At 36.3% G+C, this 27405-nt stretch overlaps 1 protein-coding gene across 1 annotated transcript; it reads left to right on the forward strand.

Annotated features, from left to right (window-relative positions):
• The first annotated feature begins 570 nt into the window (after positions 1 to 570).
• ppp2cab (protein phosphatase 2 catalytic subunit alpha b) lies at positions 571 to 27368 on the forward strand. The gene is made up of 7 exons (XM_039774076.1): positions 571 to 968; positions 16704 to 16913; positions 21089 to 21262; positions 21920 to 22009; positions 22388 to 22549; positions 24632 to 24750; positions 25148 to 27368. Exons 1-7 carry the CDS (start codon positions 867 to 869, stop codon positions 25218 to 25220), a joined length of 930 nt encoding a protein of 309 aa, XP_039630010.1. The 5' UTR covers positions 571 to 866; the 3' UTR covers positions 25221 to 27368.
• The last annotated feature ends 37 nt before the right edge of the window (positions 27369 to 27405 follow it).

Below are 27405 nucleotides of genomic sequence, written 5' to 3' on the forward strand. Positions count from 1 at the left end.
TGTGTCTGGTGCCACATCTGCATGGTATCAAATCACCCTCCAGACACGTTTGTGCAATGGAAGGAGCTGCCCACCTCCATTCTAAATTGTTACTCCCTCAATGAGTATAAGAGGCATTCAAAGACTACCTTGTTCTATGAATTCCTCTCTACATGATCGTAGCTGTTAAGTTTTTATTATCAAGGAACTTTAACTAGTTTGTATTTTGTTCTGGACCGTTCATTTGTGATGACCAATTTTTAAACTTTGTCCTGCAAAACTTCCTCTCCATATAATCCCCAAAACAGTTTACTCGATTATGTTGACTTCTTTTGCAAGTCGCTTTGGTTAGAAATGTCTGCTAAGCAAATAAATGAAAATGTAATTTAAGTTATGTATATTAGTCATTCGTACGTTTTAAATGTTTATTCTAATGTGAATGTAATCAAATAAAACAATAAATAATAGGAAGAGCGTTACTGAAAATATATTTATATAAAACCAGGAACGAGTGAACCATATATGTCTATTACAATGGCGAATCTACCGAATCAGAAGTGAACATTTGTTTACTTTGCCTCGGAGCAGGAAGAGTAAGTGTGTGACGTCAAGCGGCCATTAGCCACAACCGGACAAGCAGGGGACGCCTTCGCATCGGTCCTAATTATTTAAAACGGAAGGCTATGATTTAAAAATCAAAAAATTTAATTGTTACCGGCGAACAGGTTATTGAAGAGAAATAATTATTAGAATCCCGAGGGAGTCGAAAAGTTAACGGGAAATATAATTTCATTTGGAAGATATATGAGGCGTTCCCCCCACCTTTTTTAAACCTTATTTTTATTTATTTTTTTGATAATTTGTACTGGTGACAAGCCCGCTGTAGAATGGACGAAAAAGCGTTCACAAAAGAATTGGATCAATGGGTCGAACAGCTCAACGAGTGCAAGCAGCTTTCCGAAAGCCAAGTAAAAACACTCTGCGAAAAGGTACAGTTCTGAAAATGATCATCTTGTCGCCCGAATGTGTCAGAATGCATTGTTGTGTAGTTTTTATTTATTTATGTGTTGAGTTGAATCGATAGCCACACTGCGGACACGGTTTTTTCGTGGGGGGAGGTCTTGACTGCCGAAGCCGCTCGTGGGATCATCCCAGATAAAATGGCGGAATTCATTCACAGCACCACTACTAAATGAATGAGAGTTTCTGTTCATTAGTGTGCCACTGTCTGCTTGCTGACTTAGCACGTTGGAAGCGAAGCATAGGAGCAGTAATTACTGGAACCTTTAATAGCCGCGAAGATCTGTGTTATTCTTTGAACAGTTTCGGCAATCTTCAACCTTCTAGCGGTAAACCAAGCCCGTATTTGCTTTTGTCACTGCAATCTACACCAGTGTGTGAACACAAATAATAACGATCCTTTATTGTATCCTGTGATTTAGACTTAAGTGTGTAAGTGCGAAGTGTGAAATAATTCACGTTTAAACTTTGGTGCCCTGGCCCCATAGCTTTAGGCTTCTATCCGGAATCCTAAAATGGCGCCTCTCCGCTCGCGACGGAAGCGAACAAGTAATGAATGGTAGTGCCTGCCTCTTCGGTCGCGAGTCTACTACAGTCAAGTTAGGAACCCTGCTCCACCGGTTCTCATAAAAAAGAATTCCCCTTTATTGTACCATGCCGTTTGTGTTTGTTTGTAGAAATCTTTGTGCAGTGATACGAACGTTCGTCATTCACTAATCGCTTAAAACAATCTTTGCGTCTACTAAATAATCGTAGAGAGATTATTTTTTATACAGTTTGAAGTTTTTCTCATGATCAAATAGTCACACTGACTTGATTGGCATTAAGAATGTAGCAATTTCAGAATCTCAATTTGGTAATTTCAGAACATTATCTGTTTGTCTTATTTAATACTCAGTATTTGTTATACTGTCGGTATTTGCATGCTGTTTCAAATGAATATAGTGGAGATGTTTACAGTGTCATGCATGGAGTGTATTCTCTTATTACCGAGCACATCCTTTAACGCGATTTTCTATTTTCCCCTACATTTGGCAAAAGGAAAGGATGTTGCCTTGTTTTTTTTTTTCGGACTTTTGTTTGGTTCAGTACTTAATTTAGAAACAAAACTTTTGTGTTATTCATCTAGAAGGAAATGGCAGCATTTTAAAGGTGTACCCTTAGACACTGCGTTCATTGTGATTGGGATTGTGCAACCACTATTTCACATTTTATGTGCAGTGCACGTTCAGCTGACGCGGTAAATCACGCAATTCAGTCGTTTGTATTTAAGCAGTTATGGGCAGAATTCGTGATGTGCAAAAGGTCACGGAGTACAGTAACTCACTAATGGATATAAGGAGTGGTGCTGTGGCCTACAGTTGAACAAAAGCCTCCAGATCAGTTAAGGTGCAAGTTAAAATTGTAATTACATTGTGTGTACTCCTACACCTGCCTTTTTACATTGTGTTTTCAGATTTGTCCATGTACTGGATGTTTAGCGCCCACGGTTTTTTTTTTTTTTTTTATAACCTTGTTTCTTTCATTCTTGCTGAGGTCTCGGCTGATGTGAAAACAAAATTGGAGAAACCCAAGGCCCCAGGTACTATTAAGATATTAATTAGGGCTGGTCTGGGTAAGCACAGGTCGGGTTTAATTGTTTTTTTGTCTTGTTTTAAATGGATCAGGAGACCAAAACAGAAGACAGTTTGTATACTCCAGTCAAAACAAGGGCTACATTGCAAAATAAGGGCTTAACCTTGATTTGCTTAAATCTGTGCCAGTCTGTCTGTAGTGGTTTTGAGCTGCACTGAGATGCGGATTTGGAATTTTTCCAGAATTATTTTCGTTTTTGAGTGAAATATTTAAGAAATATATATATATTCTTTCTTTTAAACATTTATTTTTGTACAATTTGCAGTTTAGAAAGTTTGGTTAATTGCTTAAGCTGTTGTAAAGGGCAGTACCTTAGTTTTAAGGAATGAGGTGGCTAGGGTTTATATTCACAATCCCAGACCTTGTAAATTCAATTCAAGGTCATTTGGTCTGGGGAGCTAATTCCAGCAACACTGTGTGCAACCTAGTAGACAACCATTGACGGAGCTATAATCCATCACTGGGCTCACCTGCACATTCACACAGGGCCAGTTTGAAATCTCCATATGACCCAACCTGCACATCTTTGGATACATGGGAGGAAAACCTACAATATCAAGAGGATAACCCATACAGATACAAGGCTCAAACCCTGGATGCTGGATTAACAAGGTGGCAGTGCTACCCACTGTGCTGATGATGTCATGTTGTTATGCCTTTAACAGACTTTTTTTTTTTTTTGCTTGCCCTGTCTTTGCATTGTCATTTCTGCAATGCTAATTTATTAGGGCTGGCAAGACAACACTGTGATTAGCACTGCTGTCTCTGAAATCCAGTGTTCTGGGTTTGAATTTCAGAAAACCTGGCTAGATTTATGGGGTCATTAAAATTGAATATACCCCACAATGTACTTCTAGGTCTCATTAGGATTGGAAGTTTACTGAACAGCATTCTCTACTTTAAATTAGGTTTTCCATTGTTTAACTTTGCACATTTCAACCAATCACTTAGATTTATTTTTTAACACGTCTTCATGCATGAAGGGGTCGACTAAAAATTTCAGCTGCTCAACAATTATGCAGTAGCACATTCAGTTCAGAGTTTGAAATAGTTGGGTGAGGCCCCCAGGATGCCCCTGAATTAAGCATTAAGCAGTCTTGACTTGTAAAGCTCAAGGACAGAAAAAAGACACCATTTTCCAAGAGTGAAAATACCATCAAATTAAGCAAATCTTTTGTCGGTGTAACAGATGTCGGCTGGAAATAAACCAGCCTGACATGTTGGGTTTTATGAAGATGTTGCATCGTTTTTCTCCTGCAACAGTTTGTGGCAGTTCTGCTTATTTTCATGTAAAGTACCAAGATTAGTGATTACCTCTGAATTTAAGGGAATTTGTGTGTGGGTGCATTCAACCAGCACCTTCTCGTCTGTAGGGAATAAGACATGCAGTATAGAGGACAATAGTGCTCTCCTTACAACAAGGAATGAGTAGTAGTAATATACTGCAAGGAACAGCAGCACTTTTATGAAAGCAAAGCAAATAGACAGAAAAAAGGAGGAGAAGGGATCGTATCAGGACAAGTTAAATTGAGATGCAAAGCAACAATTTTTTTAAACAAGTTGAGATTAATCAACAATGTTGATCCATAAAATTTGCCATCCAAGGAATAGAAAGTGCACCCCGACAAGTTAACTTGACTCGCACTGTGTTATGATTAAACTACGTGTTTGAGAGAGATTGTGGTTGAGTTCAGGTTTTTCTTTTCACTGATTCATTCATTCATTCATCCATCCATTATCCAACCCGCTATATCTTAACTACAGGGTCACAGGGGTCTGCTGGAGCCAATTCTAGCCTACAGAGGGCACCAGCCCACCACGGGGCATGCACACACCCATACACCAAGCACAAAGTAGGGACAATTTACAATCGCCAGTGCACCTAACCTGCGTGTCTTTGGACTGTGGGAGGAAACCTATGCAGACACGGAAAGAACGTGCAAACTCCACGCAGGGAGGACCTGGGAAGCGAACCCAGGTCTCCTAACTATGAGGCAGCAGCGCTACTGCTGCGTCACTGTGTCACCCTTCACTGATTCAACTGCTTGCTTTTATATATATATATATATATCCTGTAAAGTATCTTTTTTTTTTTTTTTTTTAAATGCCCAGACACCCTCTTCACCCAAGTCAGAGAAGGGTTTAAGTCATCTGTTTGCATTACTTGAATTTACAGAAGGCAAACGATAGTCATAAGTTTGGGAAATAATTCTTATGTGAAATTTTGTAAGTCAGTTGGAAATATTCATTAAGTTCATTCTCAAAACATTACAGAACTTAATAAATGAAACGTTTTAATTGGGAGTCTGTAAGTAGAAAATGCTTAGGCTAGAATGTACTGAACTTATTGGTGCATGTAGAGTTTTGAATTTAAGTTTATTGTATCATTTTGAAGTATGAGAATGGAACATGGAAGGAAATATCTAGAAATGGTAAACATCCATAGGTGATACAGTAAGTTGACAAAGCTTTTATAACTTTGGACATTCCTCAGCCATATCTGCTGCATAGCTGCTGTTTTTTGATGATATGCTATGCTAGTTTAGCTTTAAAGTGCTGTCAGAAAACATATTTTCTTTTAAAGTGAAATTCTCCCTGTGTTGCTGTCCATTATATTAACAACATGTAGTGCTACAAAGTTATTCTCTTGTGTAGTTGGGCAAATATGAGTATGTGTGGAACTTTACTGAGAAACTTTTGCGCCATGTTAAGTCTTTCCATAGGTGCTACTTGAAGGGGTACACAGGAATTTGATTTAACATAAGGGTAAACTTAAATATACAAATGCAGTGTTTACATAGGAAAGTTAGTCAAAGGTGACAGCTGCTTCTGCAAAATTTTATAAATCTTGAAAATCCATAACCATTTCTCAAGCTGTGCTTAATGCTTTTTGAAATTCATGCTGTAGAAGCTGCATGGAGAAGGCTTTTTCATTTAATTCATTTCTTAGAACTTTTGTATAGCAGTACTTTAAATGTTAATACTCAGTGCTTACTTTAAGTGTTTTTGTATTTCACGTGAAATCAATTTAATACAGTATGTTCTTTAAATATTTTCTATGTAATATCTTGTGTCCTGTGTGATTTACCTAGACTCTGACTTTATCAATATTTCTTTGATTCTAATACACTGGACAAGCTTTTTATTTTTATTTTTTATATATAAATAAAAAGATGCACATACTTACAGTAAGGGCTGCCAACTTTTTTTTAAGCTTTATATCAAATTACTGGCATGTAAATTACAGTGCATTTGGATAGTGTTCAGACCCCTTCACTCAATACCACAAAATGACAAAGGTGTGAGTAGAATTTTATACATTTTTTTTTTCAGGTTTATTTAAAAAAAAAAAGATATATTGAAACCTTTTACTCCTTACTTAGTAGAAGCACTGTGATGTACTTTTCATCATAGTTTCTTCTTGTTCAGATAGTGGCACAGCCGAAACTGTACAGAAACTGAGTATTCCGTACGTAGCCTCAGATTTATGTGGTTCTGTGTGTCTGTTTTTTTTTCTTTTTGTGTTTAACAGACCCCTGTTGTAGCTTTATTGCCTTGTTTCAGCTTAATATTGCTCCTATGAAACCTATTAACATTAGGAATATAGTTATTGTACATGACGTGATTGTACTAAGAAAAAAGACACTGTTCATCTACAAAGAATGAATGTCTTCTGAATATGCAGCTGCATTTAGCTTTGTTTTTGTCATTGCAGTAACAATTTTATTTTTTCTTCGAGTAATGATTTAAATTGAAAATTCTTTGTTTTTTACATTTATATTACTGGAAATTATTTGTCAATTTCAAATTTTCTAGGGCTGCAACAGCTAATCGTCATAATCAATAATAAGTTATTAAAAGCACTGATCACTTTCATTGATTAGTTGATTGCGTCATTAGGCTAAGTATGTTGTGCCGCACATTTGCGTCACTACTCCATTTATTTATGAATGCATTTGAAAAAAGGCCAATGGTAAGCAAAAGCCAGGAAAGACAATGCAACCTAAGACTCGCAGAGTTTAGGAGCATTTTAACTCTGGATGAAATTTATATATATATATAAAAAAAAAAAGGTTGTGAGTTGCAAAAAGTGTAGGTCTGACCTCGTATGGCACCAGAGCACAATAAAGATGCCCAAACATTTGAAGAGGAAACATTATCGTTGCAGACTCTGTGGAGGAGGAAGACTCACTATTATCTCAGTAAGACAAATGTTACTTCAGCGTTCTGTTATACAGAGATATAAACACAGTGTTTGCTAGGCTTTGCATAATGACTTTTGGTGTGAAGTGAGGAATGATTTGAGTCATTGTTCAGCCCTCTACAATGCAAATAAAACACTAAAGTATGCGACAGAATTTCATAATGGGCATCTAATAAAATATGTCATTGGCCACAAGCTATTAAACCATCAGGTTTTCACTTGCCATATTTGGGTGTTTTTTGACTTGGTCACTCTATTAAATTTATAGTGCTGCATTATATGCTCACATTAACTTCTGTGTGTTTACAAAAAATTGTGAAGAAACGTACATCCTTGTCTGAGCAGAAAACTTTTTTGTTTGGTTTAACGTGCAAAGATGATCAAAAACGCAGCACATCATCCATGACTGAAAGGAATGTTGCTCATTCTAAGTCAAAAGATAGGAGCGGGGAGGAAAAGCGAAAGTTCCAGACTAGATGGCTTTTGGATTTCAGCTGGCTTTTATACAGTCTGTAGGAAGATGCCATAATATGCAAGTGTGATGATGCAACAGACTCTTCTGTGGGTCAGTATTGTCCGGTACTGTATTTGACGTTTTTTCCAGTAAAATGCCTTTTACACAAAAAGGGGTCATTATTGGATCTTCCAGCAGATCAGTGATCCAAAACATATGCCCAAATCACTGTAAAATGGTTAAAAGGATAACATAATCAAGATTCTGCCAATGGCTGTCTCAATCCTCGAAACTAATTGAAAACCTTTGGGTGGACAAGACCTAAGAACCGGGATTACCTGGAGGAACACTGTAAATAGGAATAATCTCAGATTCCCTTCTCTGTTTTCTCCAACCTTATAAGACTGAGTGTGCTGTTTAATTGGCAAAGGGAGATAATACAAAGTATTAAATGCAGGAGTGCCAAATGTGGCACATGTAGTTTTGTTATAAAATATATATTGATAAGGAGTAGTTTTTCTCAGAATAAACTTTAAATCAGTTAAACTGGATTTTTCATTGTTTCGGAATGATATTAAGGTAATTAATGGTGTCCCTCTTCCCCCCCCTTCTTACTAATCATTGAGGGGTACCAATAATTCTGGAAGAGACTGTATATGTTACTTCTCCCACATTAAGCTGTATTGAAGGTGTTCAGGTGTGCTTTTGAATTTAAAATAAAGAAAAATAGCTCTACTAATACTACTTTGCAGGCAGGTCGGTAAAAAAAAAATATATATATATTGGTACACTTGGATCGACAGATGATGGTAGGCTTTTCACCACTGGGAATGACTGGCCTGTTTGGCTGTATTGTTACAGTTTCTAGTAGTAGCTGACATTTTATCTGTTTCAGGAAGAATTGGCATCATTTTTGGTTAAATTATTTTAACTTCCATTTAAAATCTTCTTTTTATTTATTTATTTTTGTCCTGTCATGATAAGTTTCTGTGTTGCATATAAAGTGGCAAGCAAGAGGCATTGGTATGCTGTATTGCTCTTTTCTTTGCACAATACACACTACTCTTGTGCAGTAATACAGAGAACCAAAGTCTTGTGAGTTAATGTCTTAAAGGCTTGAATTTCAGTACAGGATTGCCTAGTTGCACCAGTTATTTGAAACTTCTGCCTGGGTTAAAATCATGGAGGTCTTTCAATGCAAAAGGGCCCTAGTTGCATTTTTCTTTCTCGCAATGGAATTAGCCCAGAAGTAAAAACAGATAATTCATGTATGTCTTGAGAGCAATATGATGTAATCAACTTTTGCATAATCTTCCAATGGGGGAAAGAATCCTGTTTAGTTTAATCCTGTTTGACAACCGGTGCCTCAATGTCAGACTTATTAAATTGGATCACTTCACACACTTGATTTACCTTTCACAAGTACTTTTATATATTTATACAGTCCTGATTAAAAGTTTAAGACCACTTGAAAAATGGCAAAAAATCATATTTTGCATGGTCGGATCTTAACAAGGTTCCAAGTAGAGCTTCAACATGCAACAAGAAGAAATGGGAGTGAGACAAAACATTTTTTGAGCATCCAATTAATTGAAAATAACGATTAAATAGAAACAGGCTGTTTTACAGCTGATCAAAATTTTAGGACCACATGCCTTTAAAAGGCCAAATCTGTGCAAAGATGTGGATTCATTGTCATTTTCTGTCAGGTAGTCGCACGGCAAAAACTCTGATGGCAAAGGCAAAAACTCTCCCTTTTGAACGTGGTCGGGTTGTTGAACTGCATAAGCAGGGTCTCTCACAGCGCGCCATCGCTGCTGAGGTGGGACGCAGTAAGACAGTCATTTGGAATTTCTTAAATGATCCTGAGGGTTATGGAACAAAAAAGTCAAGTGGAAGACCCAAAAAAATTTCACCAGCACTGAGCCAGAGGATCCAATTGGCTGTCCGTCAAGACACTGGACGATCCTCGATCCAAATTAAGGCGTTACTGGTGCTGACTGCAGCCCCATAACCATCAGATGGCATCTTCAGTTTAATCGTTGTTTTCATTAAACTGCATGCTCAAAATGTTTTGTCTCACTCCCATTTCTTCTTGTTGCATGGTGAAGCTCTACTTGGAACCTTGTTAAGATCCAACCATGCAGAATATGATTTTTTGCCATTTTTTCAAGTGGTCTTAAACTTTTGATCGGGACTGTATGTACAGTGGTGTGAAAAACTATTTGCCCCCTTCCTGATTTCTTATTCTTTTGCATGTTTGTCACACAAAATGTTTCTGATCATCAAACACATTTAACCATTAGTCAAATATAACACAAGTAAACACAAAATGCAGTTTTTAAATGATGGTTTTTATTATTTAGGGAGAAAAAAAATCCAAACCTACATGGCCCTATGTGAAAAAGTAATCTCTTAATCTTCTTTCAGCTGCTCCCATTAGGGATTGCCACAGCGGATCATCCAAAATTGTTGTCCGCATTTTGCTCTCATAATATGAGGCATGAATTAATGATGCTGGAAGCATGGCTGTACAGTTATGATGTCACCATCAGGATTGTTAGATTGATGGCAGCGATGATTTGCACAATGTATTCCTTTAGCAACATTAAGCGGTTTCTGCATGTCACGGAAAGGGTCTTATTCTCCAAGCAAGAGACAAGCTGAAAGAATTCAAAAGACCAATTCATTTCAAATGTGTTACCCGACCGTTCACAGAAGTTGCTTATTTAACTTGGTACTGTATGCTGTGAGCCAGTGACTGGATATCTGACTTGCAGCTTATGCAATACAAGTACTGTAAAAGTAGATTTTTTTTTCCCTAGGACGTTTAGATATTTTTGCTGTTTGCTCAGCATTGGTCCCACTGGAAGCCTGTTTTGTCAGGATCCCTGCTATCTGTTCTCTGCAAAAACATTACTTTAAACATTTATCTTTTTCACCTCTGCCATTATTACAAACACTGGGAAAGTAACAAGTAAAAAAAATAGATTACAGTATTCCTTTAGGGCAAAGACGCTCATTAATGTGGCTGCATTTTCCATGTTGTGTGTGTTTTATTATTAATGCACATAAATTCATAAGTTTCCATGTGCTAATTCTGCATGCAACTGCCTGTCATTTTTGTTGTTTAAGTAAAATTCTCAAGTGATGAAGACAAACACTGGAGTAATTCTCTGTCAAACACAGACATCCTGTTGAGTGGAATAGTGCATGTTTTTGTTGTTTGTAGTAAGATGCCTGCTGAAAGGACGGTGATATACAGTAAATTATGATGATAGTGGCCAGTGTTTTCTTATTGAGCATGAATTGGGGGTGGGGGTGGAGGGGGTTGAAATTTAGACTCCCTATTTCATTTTGGCACACTTGTATGTTTCACAATAAACAAGAATGGCTTAAATGGTCAAAATCTATTTGTTTGAAGTATTGTGTAATCCCAAAAATAAGTTGTTGTAGTTGTAACCCGATGAGTACTCGGATCAGTAGTATTTATACTAGAAATGTGTTCAGGTTTTTGATAATTGATCATTGATATCCAATTTGAGTTTTAATTACACAAATTGAGATGTAGATTAACTTTCTGCTGGAGAAACATAGATGAATGATAGGATTCTTGATGGCTTTTTTTTCCTTATCAGGAAAACGCACAAAAAAAACTGTCAAATCTGCTACCATTCCACCCAAACCCAGAAATGGACTGGACATAATTATAGGCACCCTCAACTTAATATTTGGTAACACACCCTTTGGAAAGGATAACTGAAATCAGTCGCTTACAATATAACCATTTTTATACGAGCATAATTTGATTAAATGGAAATAGAATATTGCAGCGGTTCCCATGCTTTAAATCAAGGCCCCCAGAAACGTTCAACAGTCTGGTCAGGGCCCCTCAGTAATCTACACCCAATGCTGCAAAGTAGAGCACGATCTTGAATCTCATTTACTGCTTAGTAGACTACTGACGTTCATGTGGTGAAATGCTGTTTGATATCTCTAGGCAAAGGGCTCTCAACCTGTTTTCTTGGCATACCTTCTCCAGAAATTGAATGTTTGGAATTCCACAGTTTTTTGTTTTTGCTGTAACATTAAGTACTGAACCCTGAATAGGCACAAACAACAAAGGTGATGTTTCTTAAATACTCCCTAACATTGTGCTTTGGGATGTTAATAAATGCTGGTGTTTGTCAGCGCATGCTCCAAACCTCATAGTTTTTGTGTAGGTATGTGTGTTTTAGTTTTTCTTATTTAAGACAAATGCTTTTTAAAGTACTTTTATGTAAGATCTGTAGGTGGTTTGATATGAAAAAAAATTAAAGCCTAAAATTTCCATACTTTTAATATACACGAATTATACAGTGAACAGTATATATGTGAATTTAGATTAAGAAAAGTATTCACAATGTATGCACCAACTTCTGGTCAAAAAAAGAACAAAATAACTCAGTCAGTGTGCACTCTGAGTCTGCTTCTTGGGTACACTCTTTAGGTATTCCCTGTTCCTATATTTATTTTTAAAGGAAGAATGAAGGCTCCTGAATGTTGACATTTTGGGCTGAAACAAAAGTTTATTGTTAATATTAGTAAACACTAAAATGTAATGTTATGTTTTATTATTTATATATATATATATATATATATATATATATATATATATATATATATATATATATATATATATATATATATATATATATATATTCTTCTGTATTAGTCTGAATTTCTACAAATTAAATAAAGTGGTACAGTAAAAAGTTTTGCCAAAACTAAGAAATTTATAACATTGGACAAGTAAAACTGACAGAGACACTGTGCAGACTTCTTGTTGGGGAGTTGAGGGGATGAGAAAGATGATACCTGTTCAGATGATCTTTAAAGGAGATTGGGGTGAGGACAAAAAAAAATATCCAGATTTAGACATTGTGGCAGATATAGAAGCTGCATGCTTCTTATATACATTAGACGTGTAATGTTTGTGTCACACCAAAAACTTGTCAGCTCTGTAGTGGTCCTCCATTGTTCATTGATTTTCGTAGCTGCAAAGAAGACAGTGCTTGTTTACTATGGGATCACTGTACCTTGGTTGCTTTACGCATAATGTTACTGCCACTCGACAGATCTTTAGGAAATCCAATGTTCAGGGGATGTGCATTCTTTATGCATTGTGTACATTAGGTTCCTAATTACTAGAATTGGCCTGTTAAACTGGCAAGTAAAAAAAATTGTGGAGTATCATGATTTTAATGTCTGAAGAGTTGTCAAATTTGTTGCCAGTCTTTGAGACGTCCCCAGTTTGCTCCTGATAAATCATTAGCATGTTGTTTGTTATGCATGTAAACAGATTTTGAGAAGTACTAGGCTGACCCGCCTTTTAAGGCGACCAACTTTTAAGTTGACCACTTCTTAAGGCAATTCAATATGTAGATCAATTTGATATTGTACACAAACTCATTAATTTGGTTATATTGCATTTGAGCGGTATTACTTTAATACTCGTAGTTTCTGTTATTTTTGGGATGAAATTTAAACTTTTTTTCTTGAGGTCGCCCTTTTGAACCCCCCTGATATTTACTACGCGGTGCGGCATTTGTACTCCATCAACATTATTTCCAGAGACATAATTTTGTCTCTTTTTCCATCACGCACAAAAGCAAGGGAATGATGGGAGCACCAGAACTCTGCTCACATGTCGCTTCATGCTGCAAGTAGTAAGTCTGTGATAAGCGGAATACTGCTATGCTTTCCACTCACGGGACGGGAGGACAATCCCGACCACTTTTATATAGTAAGAAAGAAGAAGAAGATATCGCACATTCTGGAGTAGAAAATCATCTTTTACCTGGAAAAACGAAGCTATAAATCCCATCGTGCATTGCAAAATGGACGGGGCATGTGTGAAACTCCGCGCCTGCGTAACACTCACGGGACGGAAGGACACCTGACCGCTTTTATATAGAAGGATAGTTTGCTATACATATAACAAGTAATGTTTTGTATGTGATTCAAATGTACTTTGTTGCTTAACATATTGCAAAATCTACCATGCTGTATAAAGTCAGTTTTCATCCGGGAACAAAAAGTTCTGTCTCACTCTCTGTCTCTCTTAAATGATGCTGACTAGAAGTATCTATACTAATAAAAGGCAAAGCCCTCACTCACTCACTCACTCACTCACTGACTCACTCACTCACTGACTCATCACTAATTCTCCAACTTCCCGTGTGGGTGGAAGGCTGAAATTTGGCAGGTTCATTCCTTACAGCTTCCTTACAAAAGTTGGGCAGGTTTTATATCGAAATTCTACGCGTAATGGTCATAACTGGAAGCAGTTTTTCTCCATTTACTGTAATGGAGATGAGCTTCAACGCCGTGGGGGCGGAGTTTCATGTGACATCATCACGCCTCCCACGTAATCACGCAGTACATAGAAAACCAGGAAGACCTAAAAAAAGCGCTGAAGAAAACATGCATTATATAATTGAGAAGGCAGCGAAACAATAAGAAGCGAGCGAGTGACATATACAACCATATTGATGACTTCTGCTACTTGAAACAAAGCACGATGTAAACCTACACTTTAAATTAAGTTCATAGACAGGCTGCCGCTGGCGTTTGTAATTTAGTGCCTGCCCATATACGGCCGTCCGTCAGCGCAATCCAATAGCAAACTCCCACTAAATATTCACGGGTTAAGGACTGTGCTTATGCAGAGGAAGATGAGATGGTCAGGGTGGTGTTTGGTACAAACTCAGCGAAACTGCGAGAGAAAGTTTTAAGTGCCAGGACTAAGGTAACATTAAATACAGCCATGGACATAGCACGAGATGGCACCAGCACAGCTGGGAAACTTCGATGCATGTACACCGAGCGGCTCACGTGAACTGACGCAGTGCACAGATAAAAGCAACAGTTCCAAAGAGCTGAACAAAACCGAATTACACAATTGAAAAGGCAGCAAAAATATGAAGCGTTGATACATACAAGCATATTCATAAATCCAAAACAAAGCACACGTTGGAAAAAGTCAATGTCCCGCTAAAGGAAGACAGTGTAAAAAACCGTGCATGCAGTGTGTCAGGTCTCAGATAAAGAAGAAGACGAGCTGTTTATTGATGCAGTAAGAAACGAATCGATGAATGAAACCTGTCATCTTTACAACGATTGACAAACACGGAATGTAACTTGAATACAACACATCCTACAAATACGAACCTGATTGAAAGAAATAATGATAATCAAATCCTTGATGACAGCAACACTCAGTAACACTCACAAAACAAATACTGTATATTGACAGTCATGTTACGTTATTTTTAAATGTTCCTTTTCTTTTCATAGCTTTTTAACACACTACTTCTCGCTGCAATCGCTGGTATATATATATATATATATATATATATATATATATATATGTATATATATATATATATATAACCCGATCTACATACTCAAATAATGGATACTTTATTCGCCATCAATGATTGTTTTGGTAAAGCCATACTCAGTGTATTCATTAGATGAACGGTAAAAAAGTAAGAGCGAGGAAGGATGACTTATTGAGGCATGCAGGCTGTAGTCTGCGTCAACTCTATCTGAATTGCGATCACATTTGAAAAAATATATCTTTTCAAGTTCTATTTAGTCCATATGTGTCAAACTCAAGGGCCAGGGCCACATCCGCCCGCGTGTAATTATATCCGCCCGAGATCATTTTATATACTGTATTATTGTTATTAAAGCCCGGGTATATGAAGCGCTGGTAACACAATAAACTACAGATCCCATAATGCAGCGCTTCAGCTGCCTTGCCAACACTTACCGAGTTAATCAAGTTATTGCGAAGCTAGCTCACACGATGCTGAAGAGAAAAGTTGATTCTGAAAATAGAGCCTTTAAAAACCGATGGGAGGCTGAGTATATGTTTACTAAACCCGTGTGTCTCATTTGTGGAGCTAATGTGGCTGTAATTACAGAATTTAATCTAAGACGGCACTATGAGACAAAACATCAGGGTAACCTGAATGCAATGCAGAAGATACAGAAAGCAGAAGAATTAAATAAGAATCTGACACTTCAGCGGACGTTTTACCGTGCACAATCACAAAGTGATTTCAAGTGAAGCTGCTTTTATGGGAGACACAAATGCACCAGTGCAATTTGCCCCACTTTCCCTGTTGCCAAGTAATGTTAAACCAAGTCGTCACTACGGTGTTCCCAAATCGCACTTTGCTGATAAACTGAGCGCACTGAGTTTGCACGGCGCTTTGGTGACTTTGAAGAACAAAAAAAGTCCGTCTACATGCGGCTCGAACCTTGTGCATGTTTGGTAGCACATATCTGTGTGAGAAGCTCTTCTCAGTGATAAAGACTAACAAAACAGCACACAGGAGTCGCCTCACTGATGAGCACCTGCAATCCATCCTGAGAATCTCCACAACACAGAACCTCACACCAAACATAAACGAACCTGTGGCCAAAAAGATGCCAGGCGTCCAGCTCTAAAATGACATATGAGCAAAGAAACTGAATGATTTGATTTGTTATTGCTGAAAGGAACACATTTTATTTATATTTCCAGGTTTTGTTATGCAGCATGTTCATATTTGAATTTGTATCATTTTGACAGGATATATTTTTATGGAGAGCAAAATCTTTTGGGATATTTAAAATCTAAGTTTATTTTTTATATAAAATTACATAAGAGTAAAGAAATGTGAATGTTTGTTCTTTTAACGCTTACTTTATTTCTAACTTGTATAATTTAGACAGGATAAATTTTTATGGAGAGCAAAATATTATAAGTTGTTTAAGGTTTGAGTTGATTTATTCACGAATAATATTCCTGTCTGTTTTACCATTCCTACCAAAGATATTTCTGTCGACTAAATAAAAATTCCTTCTATTTAAAATTTAAATAGAACTTGAACAAATACGATAGTTCATAATATCCACGCAGACTTGCACGTAAGAGCGGAGTTATCCGTTTTAACAAGCAGCGTATTGCACTGATACTGAAATAGCTGTGTGTGTATATATGTAGATATGTATGTATATGTATATATATGTTTATATATGTGTGTGTGTATGTATATATATATATGTATTTGTGTGTATGTATATATGTATATATATATATATATATTATATGTGTGTGTGTGTGTAAATATATATATATATATATATATATATATATATATATATATGACAACAACACTCATCACTCACAACAGTGACAAAACAATTACATTGACAATCATGTTACGTTATTTTCAAAATGTTTCTTTTTCTTTTTCATTGCTTCTTTAACACACTACTTCTCCGCTGCGAAGCGCGGGTATTTTGCTAGTAGAAGTATAAAGGTTAATTACTCATTTGACTTTTTTTTTTTTTTTTCTCTCTCTCTTACTGTAGGCTAAAGAAATTTTAACAAAGGAGTCCAATGTTCAAGAGGTCCGGTGTCCAGTCACTGTTTGCGGAGATGTACATGGGCAGTTTCATGACCTTATGGAACTTTTCAGAATTGGTGGAAAATCTCCGGACACAAATTACCTTTTTATGGGCGATTATGTTGACAGAGGATATTATTCTGTTGAAACAGTCACATTGCTTGTAGCACTAAAGGTAATGTATTTGTAAGAGCCAACTTGTTTACTTGCATTTAACTGTAAAAAGATATACAGATATATATATGTGTTGTTACTGCATTGTTCCATATACTATTATTATGGTCAAAAATGCTCCATGTCAGGATAAGGTTTTCTGTGTAAGTAAAAAGATTGACGATCCGGCTGTTATTAGAAAATTTCATGTATGCTCGTGGCCAGCATTATTCATTTACCCTCAGACTTTTAAAGTACTTATTAAGTGGTAGTGTGAATGAAATTCTATCTGTATTGTAGATGAAGAAATCATTTCAGTTGAGCATGACCTGCATACCCATCAGTCTCTCCAGTGATGTGTGTTCTTGTATGTTAGTTCTTTTGTAATATTAATCTTGTAAAGAAGCGAAAGCTGGTACAGTGTCACTTTTTCTTGTATGCTTTACCCTACCAACATTTCTTTGTTTATTTTTTCTTTTTGAAAGAAGTGAACAATGTTGCATTGTAACTGGAACAGACCTAGTTTTCAGTTATACTTGTTATGGATGGAGGCTTAAATGTTACGTTTAATTCTTTCATCAGCACAAACTGCAGTATGTACTTGTAGTTAGTTTGCAATCCTAATCCTTGCAATTTTGATTTCACGCAAGACGGCGTTCTACTATATTTCGTGTGCTGCATGTAGTTTTAATAAAAGTGAAAAGTTAACTTCAAGATACAATGCTTCTGTTTGAAGTGTTGCGTTAATCCTATACAGTCGCGGCCAAATATTTTGAGAATAACACAAATATTGGTTTTCACAAAGTTTGCTGCTTCAGTGTGTTTAAATCTTTTTGTCGGATTTTTCTATGGTACATTGAAGTATAATTACAAGCATTTCATAACTTTAAAGGCTTTTATTGACAATTACACTAAGTTTATTCAAAGAGTCAATATTTGCAGTGTTGGCCCTTCCCTTTTTCAAGACATCGACAATTCGCCCTGGCACGCTGTCAATCAGCTTCTTGGCCAAATCCTGACTGATGGCAACCCATTCTTGCATAATCAAGGCTTGGAGTTTGTCAGAATATGTGGTTTTTGTTGTCCACACGTCTCTTGAGGATTGCCTACAAGTTCTCAATGGGATTAAGATCTGTTGAGTTTTCTGGCCATGGACCCAAAATTTCTATGTTTTGTACTCTGAGCAACTTCGTTTTCACTTTAGCTTTATAGAATGGTGTTCCATCATGCTGGAAAAGGTATTGTTGGTCAACAAAGTTTTCTTGGATGGTTAGAGGGAAGTTGCTCTCAGAAGATGTTTTGATACCATTCTTTATTCATGGCTATGTTCTTAAGCAACATTGTGAGTGAGCTCACTCCCTTGGATAAAAAGCAACCCCATACATGATTGGTCTCCGGATGCTTCACTGTTGGCATGAGAGAGAGATCTCCGCTACATGTGTTTTAGAGGGTACCTGCTCAATGGCATTGATATCAAGGCCACGTGGTCTTCTCCCCACACAGGGGACACACTCTTGTCAGAGCTAAACACGATCAGATACAGTGGCAGCATTTTACTTTGGAGCGTACCTACCTTCTGCTTGGCCAGAGATGCCTTCCCAACTTTTTACATTCTCACCCCGATAGCAAAACCAAGAATATTGTATATCAGGATCCCTCAGATACAAAAGCTTATCAATATCAATTCTTCTCAATACAAATTACTAAACTTAAATTCTAAATAAAATGATGGTAGCAAAGTAAAGACCCTTGAGAGAGAAACCACAAAATAATGACACAGATATTTATTCTCTTACTATTTTACATTTCTTGTTGAACTTTTTTGTTAACAAGGGTGACTTTGCAACAGTGTAAAATAATTGCAGGTCCTGGTTGTGCCATTACAAGTGCAGCAGGGTCTAAAAATGAGGTATTTGCTTCTGTGTACTTTGCTGCAGGAAAACTTACAACCATGTGTTACTGTGATATGAAAGGTGATTGGCATCAATAGTTTACTTTCTGTCTGTTAAGCTGCTTTATGTCGAATATGCTGCATTCATAATGTCTTTATATGAAAAGCATATCTCAGTATGTTGTTTTTATCTATCTATCATATTTATATTAAATAAATATTAGAACGAAACTATTGTAACACTGACGTCTACAGGAACCCCGAAGCCTAACTGATTGGTCTTGTTCCTGCAACCCTCAATGTTATGGGTGTTCCTGTGCACCGATAACAAAAATGAAATATAATACTGTGTGCCTCAAAAATGTCTGTCTTATTTTTTTTTTTCTTCAGCCTTTGGAGTTGTTTTTTTTTGTTTTTTCTGTCCACCCTGGCCATCGGACCTTACTTATTCTATGTTAATTAATGTTGACTTATGTTTATTTTTTATTGTGTCTTCTATTTTTGTATTCTTCATTTTGTAAAGCACTTTGAGCTACATTTTTTGTATGAAAATGTGCTATATAAATAAATGTCGTTGTTTTACAATTAAAGAAAAAGTCCATCACAGGCATTACAGTTGTGATTTCAGCAATTTGTGACCAGGCATTGTCTTGTTGTTGGGTCAGGTAGGGGCTCTGAGGAGAAGTTGTCCAACAGGGTTGCATTAGTTAGTTCCTCACTGTCTTGTTGCTGTTGCAGGTGTTGTGCGTTTTCAGTTAGGAGTTTAAGCAACATAATAGAATGGTAGATATTTGATTGGTCAGTGGGGTCAGCAGGGTGACTAAATCTTGGACAGTTGTCTTTCCAGCTGGTCTGCTGAAGCATTGACAGCTGTTGGGGCATAGTGGAACAGTTGAATCCATAACGGCTGCAGCACTCACTGGCACATTTCATACTTGTCTGCAGCATGCCAGTGGCCTCCTTTCTTGCATCTGGTGATTTTTCCAGAGATTATGGAATGGTGGGAAAACTGACCAAGTATGCTCTTTGTTTTGTTGTGACCTAGTCTTTGAATTAAACCCATTTTAAAGGTGTCCTGATCAAGCTTTATTCCACTTGGAATTTAAGGATAAGTACGCCTAATGAGCTGTTAATTTATTTGCTAAGTTGCAGCTGTATTTTTATTTATGTATTTTAACAAATTGACAACCTCTTGTCAAGTACCCAAGCAGTACCAGTTGTTTTCTTCATTGCTTGAATATCCGTATTTCATTGTTCCATCCTTGTACGTGCTATTTAGCTACTATTTAAACATTCATCCAATTATTTCTAGACATGCTTTAACATAATCAGTTTAAAAGATTGTCAGTTGGCTAATGAATCCGTTTTTGTTTTGCATCCGTTTTTGTTTTGCTTTCTTTTCATGCAACCCTATATTGCAGTCACTTGCTGTTTAAAACATTATCTTACCAAGTGTTGCAGATATGAAATCTTGTCATGTTTAGGCTAGAACATCAGACTACTCCATGACTTCTGGATTTTTTTTGTATGTACTGGAAAGTGTGTTAATGCTGACTGTGCTCTTAAACTGCTTGACCTTCCCGATTCAAACTTACTAGCATGATGTTAGGTAATATTTTATTTAATATTCTGCTTTTTCTCTTGTTCATTTTCCAAAACGATTTAGTCTAGAACTTGGCTGTAGGGAGTCGGAGCTTGTCACGTCAGTGTTTACCTCGATTGAGTTGTACCTTACTAAAATGCGTCTTTAAACCAGGGGATCTCAACAAGTGACCTGCTTCACTTGAACATGCAGTCTAGTCAAGTTCCTGGATGTTGATGTCTCACAATCAGATTATTTGTATTGATTTTTTTTCATGTGTTTGTTTAGTGGCTATTTTACATAATATTATATGTAAAGACTTGTAATCCTCTTGTAGTTTGTGTGCCTGTGTTTGATCTCAAAATGTATCTGGTAACCATTTGTACTATTTTATCTGTAAACATAACATTTAATGTTCTTTTCACTGAAATGTTGATTTTCTTATTGTGTGACTTACTTGGTTTGTTGACAACTAGAACTGTAGCTTCTTAGTGATAAGAGGAAAAAGATTGAAAACCACTTCTTTAAATTTTTTTCATGAAGTATATGGTCATAATCCAGTATCCAGCCATGTATAGTGCTTGCCTTGAAGTACTATTGTCTAATATACTGTTCATTCTTGCATTTTGTATGTTGATGCTAGAATAAGCACAAATTATAAATTCCTGCAAAAAAAAAGAACCCTGTTGCTGTGCTTTATTAATCTGTGCTTTCTCTCACCTAGGTTCGATACCGTGAGCGTATAACAATCCTTAGAGGAAACCATGAAAGCCGGCAGATCACACAAGTTTATGGGTTTTATGATGAGTGCCTAAGGAAATATGGAAATGCTAATGTATGGAAATACTTCACAGACCTTTTTGATTATCTTCCACTGACTGCATTGGTAGATGGCCAGGTAAGAAATTAAACATAAATTGAGAAATCATCTTTTTCTCTCACTGATTACGCAGAATATTTTTTTCCCAATATTTAATTAAACAAGGCATTTACAAATAAACAGTGATGCATACTCTAAGAGTGCACAAGTTTTATTTGTATTTTTTGGTCTTTGAGCAAGCCATGCCTAGTGATTTAAGAACACTTAGTCAAAAACTGCATACATTTGGAAAAACAAATTGTTTTGTAATTGACCTAGGCTATGTTGGAACATCAGTTTTTTTTTTTTTTTATGACAAAAAATTACCCAGTGGGAAATTCTTTCTAAATGTATGTACAGAATGTGTATCCATTGCACTGTGCAAGAAAAAAAGTTCAGCCTCTTAGTCTATGATAATTATAGGCTTCGCTCATATTATTAATTCTTGTGTAATGTGTTTTCCTGTTGGGTGCAGTAGGTGATGGTGGGATGGTCCATCACTGCCAGGTTTTCTGTTGTTCCAAGAACGTTTTTCTAATTTGAGTGAGAGAGAACCAGCCACAGTGGGGTGTGTGTTTTTAATGTAGTCTGTTGTTTTTGTGGTAATGGAGATTTCGTCATGTGTAGAAGTAACATAGCATAAACCATTTCTATCCTGATTAAAGCTAACTTGCATTAGTCTTTTATTTTACATAGATTTTCTGTCTCCATGGTGGCCTTTCTCCTTCAATAGACACATTGGATCACATCAGAGCGCTTGATCGTCTACAGGAAGTTCCACATGAGGTATCCTTGTTTTGTCATAAAGAGTATCATGTGCATGAATAGGTCATTTCATAAGTATATCTCAATGTGGTGAATATTTCACAAAATCTATACAAATAGGAAAAGGCTCAAGATCATTTTAACCTGGCCTCCTTCAGTTACTCGGTTTCCTTATATTATATTGATGTCAAAGATAATCCACAGCCTGAAATGTGATAAGCAATTTATTAGTTAATTTACTGCTGTTATTGACTGTATTGTTGCTATAAAGAATAAAAAAATAATTGTACCTTAGATAAAACTGGCTCATTGCCAAATACTGAGAATTAAAAGGACTTTTAAATGCAATATTGTCTTATGAAATGGTGTTCCTCAGACCATTGTCTTTCTGTTTTAAAGGGGCCCATGTGTGACTTGCTGTGGTCAGATCCAGATGACCGTGGTGGCTGGGGAATCTCTCCCAGAGGTGCTGGTTACACCTTTGGCCAGGATATTTCAGAAACGTTTAATCACGCAAATGGACTTACTTTGGTTTCAAGAGCTCATCAACTAGTAATGGAGGTATGGGACCTTTTTTTTTACTATTAATAATAAACCATACACTACATATTGTCTAAAAATGATACTGTAACAAGTTTGATTTCAACAACGCATTTAGAGTAGCTTAGTTTTTACAAAATGTTGTACACGTATTGTACTTTTAGAAGTCCTTGGTAGGGGTTCTGTGATCTGATTTTTTTTTTTAAAGTCCGATACCAGTTTTTCAAAAGCATTTTTTTTTTTTTTTTTACACTAAGCTCCTGCATAATCAGATGCAGAGAAGCCTTATGTTCTATAGAAAAGTGCTGGTTAACATGCGTACCAAGTGAACAGGTAAAACGGACAAATTCTTCATCTTTACTTATCTATTAGAAAGTGTGAACTGCTGTACTTGCTCACCATCCAAACTTGGAGAAGCAGAGTCAGTTTTAATTTAAAAAGCAAAATTAAAATGGTCTGAATTCATTAAAGTAGCTTTCTTTCTGTGCGTCTTAATTTTTCTCAGTTTTACTCCACTTTACCTAAAAGAGAAGCTAAAAATGCACGTGGTCTTCTCTCTCACTCTCTGTTTATAGGAAGTGTGCAGCCAAAAAAAAGGCACCTGCACTTGCTCAGCTGTGTAATACCCTGCAATTACATTACGGTAAAGCGTAGAAAAGCATATGCTGAAATAAAGCTGTTTTTGTGATCGGCCACTTTACTGATTGAGTCTCTTGTAGTGAAAATCGGCCGATTTAGATTGGTGGCTGATTATTCAGAGCATCACTAGAATATGGTGCTTGCTCATTGTGTGCTTTTTGTATACCAAATAGTTAGTTATTTTACACTTTTATATGTGATTTTAATGTCTGCAAACGGTGGACTTGTATGTGTGAAGTGTGTCTAGTTAACCCTTTAAGGAATATTACTCGGAGTGATGTGTGGGTCACCCATTGTTGAGCTCACATTAACAGGAAGAAGCAGTAAGGAAGTGAATAAGAGAGAAACGAGTTGTACTGTTTGGTTTAGGAGGAATAAATACCTGTTATCAAATACATTTGAGTAACGGAGCATTAAGAAGCATTTCAATGGATGAGACTTGTGTGCACAAGTAATCTGTAGTACATTTATTAAATTTCAATCTGAAAAGCATCTACAAATATACCAATATCTGCAAAAACCATCCAAATCTTATCAGGCTATACTGTGATGTTGTTTTCCAGCCATACAGCCACTCTTAACTGGAAGCTTCACTTGTTTTAATTGTGCAGCTAAGCAACAGTTAAGTCATTTCTACATTGTGTTTTACTTGACGGTGTTCCCACGCCCCCTGCAGTGACAATCCTGTTTGTTTTTGGTTTGGGAATTTCTGTTTTTGTTCATTCTATAACTTGTTTTTCAAACACTTGGGAGTTCTTAATCTGGTGGTAAATGAAAAGAAAAATGTAAAAAGCTGTCTACTTTTGGGGAAACATTGTGACAGGATGTTTCATATGGTTAATTAAGAAGTGTCTTTTTGCCAATAACAAGAGCCACACTGTTAAAATATAAATTTTGCTTTCTTGAAATCAGTAAACACAATTTTCAACCAGACAAGGAGAAAACGCACAGTCTCCGAGTACGAGTCAGTTGGAAACTTGCACTCCAGAGATATGAGGCATTAGAAATAATAAGTTTCCCTCAATGCAGAATGGTATAATAATTATATTCTAGCTGGTTTTATGTTTATCAGATGGTGTTCTACTTGCAATGACCAAAATTGTGTTCTTTTTTTTTTTTTTTAATTCAAAAGAACTTTACAATTCGATATATTAGGATGTCATTTTTATGATGACCCTACTACTGGCTTGAGAAGACCACAAGAGTGTTTCATTCCCCTCTGTGGCAAGAGGAGTAGTTGAGATATATAAATGAAGAAATTGTATTGATGCTTACTGTCATTCATTGCTCTTAGTTTGCTTGGAAATAATTTAATTTTGTAACTCTTCACTTTTAATACAGATAAAGTGAAATTGAGTTTTTTTTTTTTTTAATTTATTATTAACCTTGTCATTTAAATGTGAAATCAAACAACCTTAGCTGAATTATGAGTGGTGTCCACTAATTGTACTTCCTTCCCCGCAGGGCTATAACTGGTGTCACGATCGTAATGTGGTCACTATTTTCAGTGCACCCAATTACTGTTATCGCTGTGGTAACCAGGCTGCAATTATGGAACTTGATGATACTCTGAAATACTCCTTGTAAGTGTGTGTGTGTTCTTTTTATACATTTCAACAATATTTACTGTAAATTAAGAGTTCACACCTGACACACGATTTTACTGCTGAGTTACAGTAGGTGATCAGCAAGTTCTTCTCTTTCTTAATACTTGATGATGGTCTTTAATTCTTGGTATTCTGCATAAAGGAAAAAGTGATTAGGTGTAGTAAACAAGTTATTTTTCTAACAAATATGATTTTGTTTATAAATCATTAAAAGGGAAGTGTTTTACTGTAATTGAAGTTTTTTTTTTTGTTGAATAAGAATTCATTTATATAATGTACTGGTTATTTAAAAGCTACAGCATATATAGCATTTTTTCACACTTTCAGCCGAAGCTATTCCAGCATTACTTATATTTTATTCTTGCATTAACAGCCTGCAGTTTGATCCTGCACCGCGCAGAGGAGAACCTCATGTAACACGCCGTACTCCAGATTACTTCTTATAAAAGTGGATTCTAAATATGTACAGTATTGCCTAAATGAGATGGGAAATGAGCAACAGTGACTTTCAGATTCTTCAGTCGTCCAACCTTATTTAAACATTCAAAAAACTTTCTGTACATGGACCAAAAGGTGTGCCATATTTAAAACGTAGAAGCATCAGACTAAGAAGACCATCATCCTTTTAAGACTGCACCAGGTTTTTGGTGCACATGAAAGAACTCTTTTTATCTTCGGGTCGAAAAGCCACCATTTCTGGCCTAGTACTCTTTGTAGTTACTTTTGCTTTGTATGTGTCTGCAGAGATTAAAACTCAAAACATTGAAGACAAATGTCGCAAATCTTGAATTAAGTAACTTTCCATATAGCTCTAGCTTTACTCAGCATGACTATAGATAATGATAGCAGAAAACAATCATGGAGCTTACAGAACATTTTAGTCCCAAGGCCTACTTGTGAATACCGAAATCCCCTGTCCTTGAGGTATTGTTTAATTCAATTGTTTTCTGTATGCACTTTTTTTCTTTTGTCACATGGTCATGCTTGGTTAGTTGTACTCGGTCTGGCATTTTTCCTTTCTACCTTTCTTCAAAAATTGTTTGGCAGAGGTGTCCTGCTGGAAATGATACATTTGTGAGGTAATGCTTAAACAGATCCAAAATATTTGTACCAGGACAAAGCTGAATGCCATTGTTTTTATGGTAACACTAACAATTTATGATGAATTTATGTTTGTAGTGAAGGCTGCAGGTGAAAAATATAATAAAGATGGACATTGCTTCAGAGGAAAGTACTTTGTAGACATTTTTTCTATGCATTGTAAAAGTTCAGAGTATAAAATACAGTATGGTTTCCTAAAATAACTGGATTTATATGATGATGAGGCTGTATCATTTTATATTTAAACTGCTAGACAATATTCCTTTAGAGAGCAAGTTATGGCAGATAATTAAATATTAATCATGTCTACATTTAAAGGCTGCATAATTTGTATATTAACATTAAAATGTTACTGATGTATGCTTTATAAAATCTGATGTTGAGATCTTTGTTACAATATAGTGAGAATATCAGTGACACGGTAAATGGTAATCACTGTGTGAAGTATGCTGAACGTTTGGATAAATATTCTTGTAAGATTGTGAATACAGTATAACAAGTTCTTGTGATCCAGCGTTCTTTATTAAGCTGGGTCATCCCAATCAGAGGGTTCAATCCTCCGCATATCTGCCAACTTGAAACCTGGTATGATCAGATTTGATTTGCACAGTGTACAGACTTCCTCCTTTTTGCAAGCACAGCCAGCATTCAAATAATTAACTCTCTTTAGTTTTGTAGAGTTATTAGTTCATGATTGTATTTACAGAACATGTCATACTCCAAATTGTGAAGTTGACTTTGTGCCTCTGTTAAACGAGTGAGCGTGTCTTTGGCACTGCAACAAATGATTGGATTATTCATGTTTAACTGTGCCACTGCGTTTTAGTTCTTCTGTTCATGTCAACTGCATGTAACATTGAAAGTTTCAACACCATGTCTCAAAAAAAATGGCATATTTTAAAAGAAAGTAAACCATTTAATGACTCTGTACAAGTCTGCAGAGTCACGCAAGCAATTGCCAAATAAGAAAAAGTGCTTCGCCAAAAAATGTAACACTTGATTGGCCCAACGCATCTACTGTAAGCACAATCATTACAATCTGTTAATTTAAAGCCTGACCACCAGTCTGTTTTTGACTTGTTAACAGAACTGGTGTCTTTATCAGCATTTCTAAACAGACCTAATTTTAGTCTTTTTGTGAGTAATTCATTTGAGGCTTCACTTGGGTGTCAGTGATAAAATGAAGATCATGTGATCATCATGAGTTCAGCTTTGCAGTCTTGAGCCAGTGTAAACGTATGCTGCCCTCTAGTGGAAATTCAGAAAAATAACAGGAGGCGGCCAACTTTACTCAAACAGAAGAGATGAAAGGCAAAAATTGAAAATATGTACGTGTCTCCATCACAGCAAATATTCCATTTACAATGCAAGAGTCTTGCCTCGGTCTAATAAGGTAAGTGCTATCATGTAAACTGTCCACTCTAAATCCTGTTGGCCTTCAATTTGCTAGTTGGGGTTTTGTGATATAATAAATACTTGAATATATTAATAAACAGTTGTTTTGTGCTATATCATATTTTTATGTCTGGT

The sequence above is a fragment of the Polypterus senegalus genome, chromosome 13 (genome assembly GCF_016835505.1).
Source record: "Polypterus senegalus isolate Bchr_013 chromosome 13, ASM1683550v1, whole genome shotgun sequence".
NCBI classification, from domain to species: Eukaryota; Metazoa; Chordata; class Cladistia; order Polypteriformes; family Polypteridae; genus Polypterus; species Polypterus senegalus.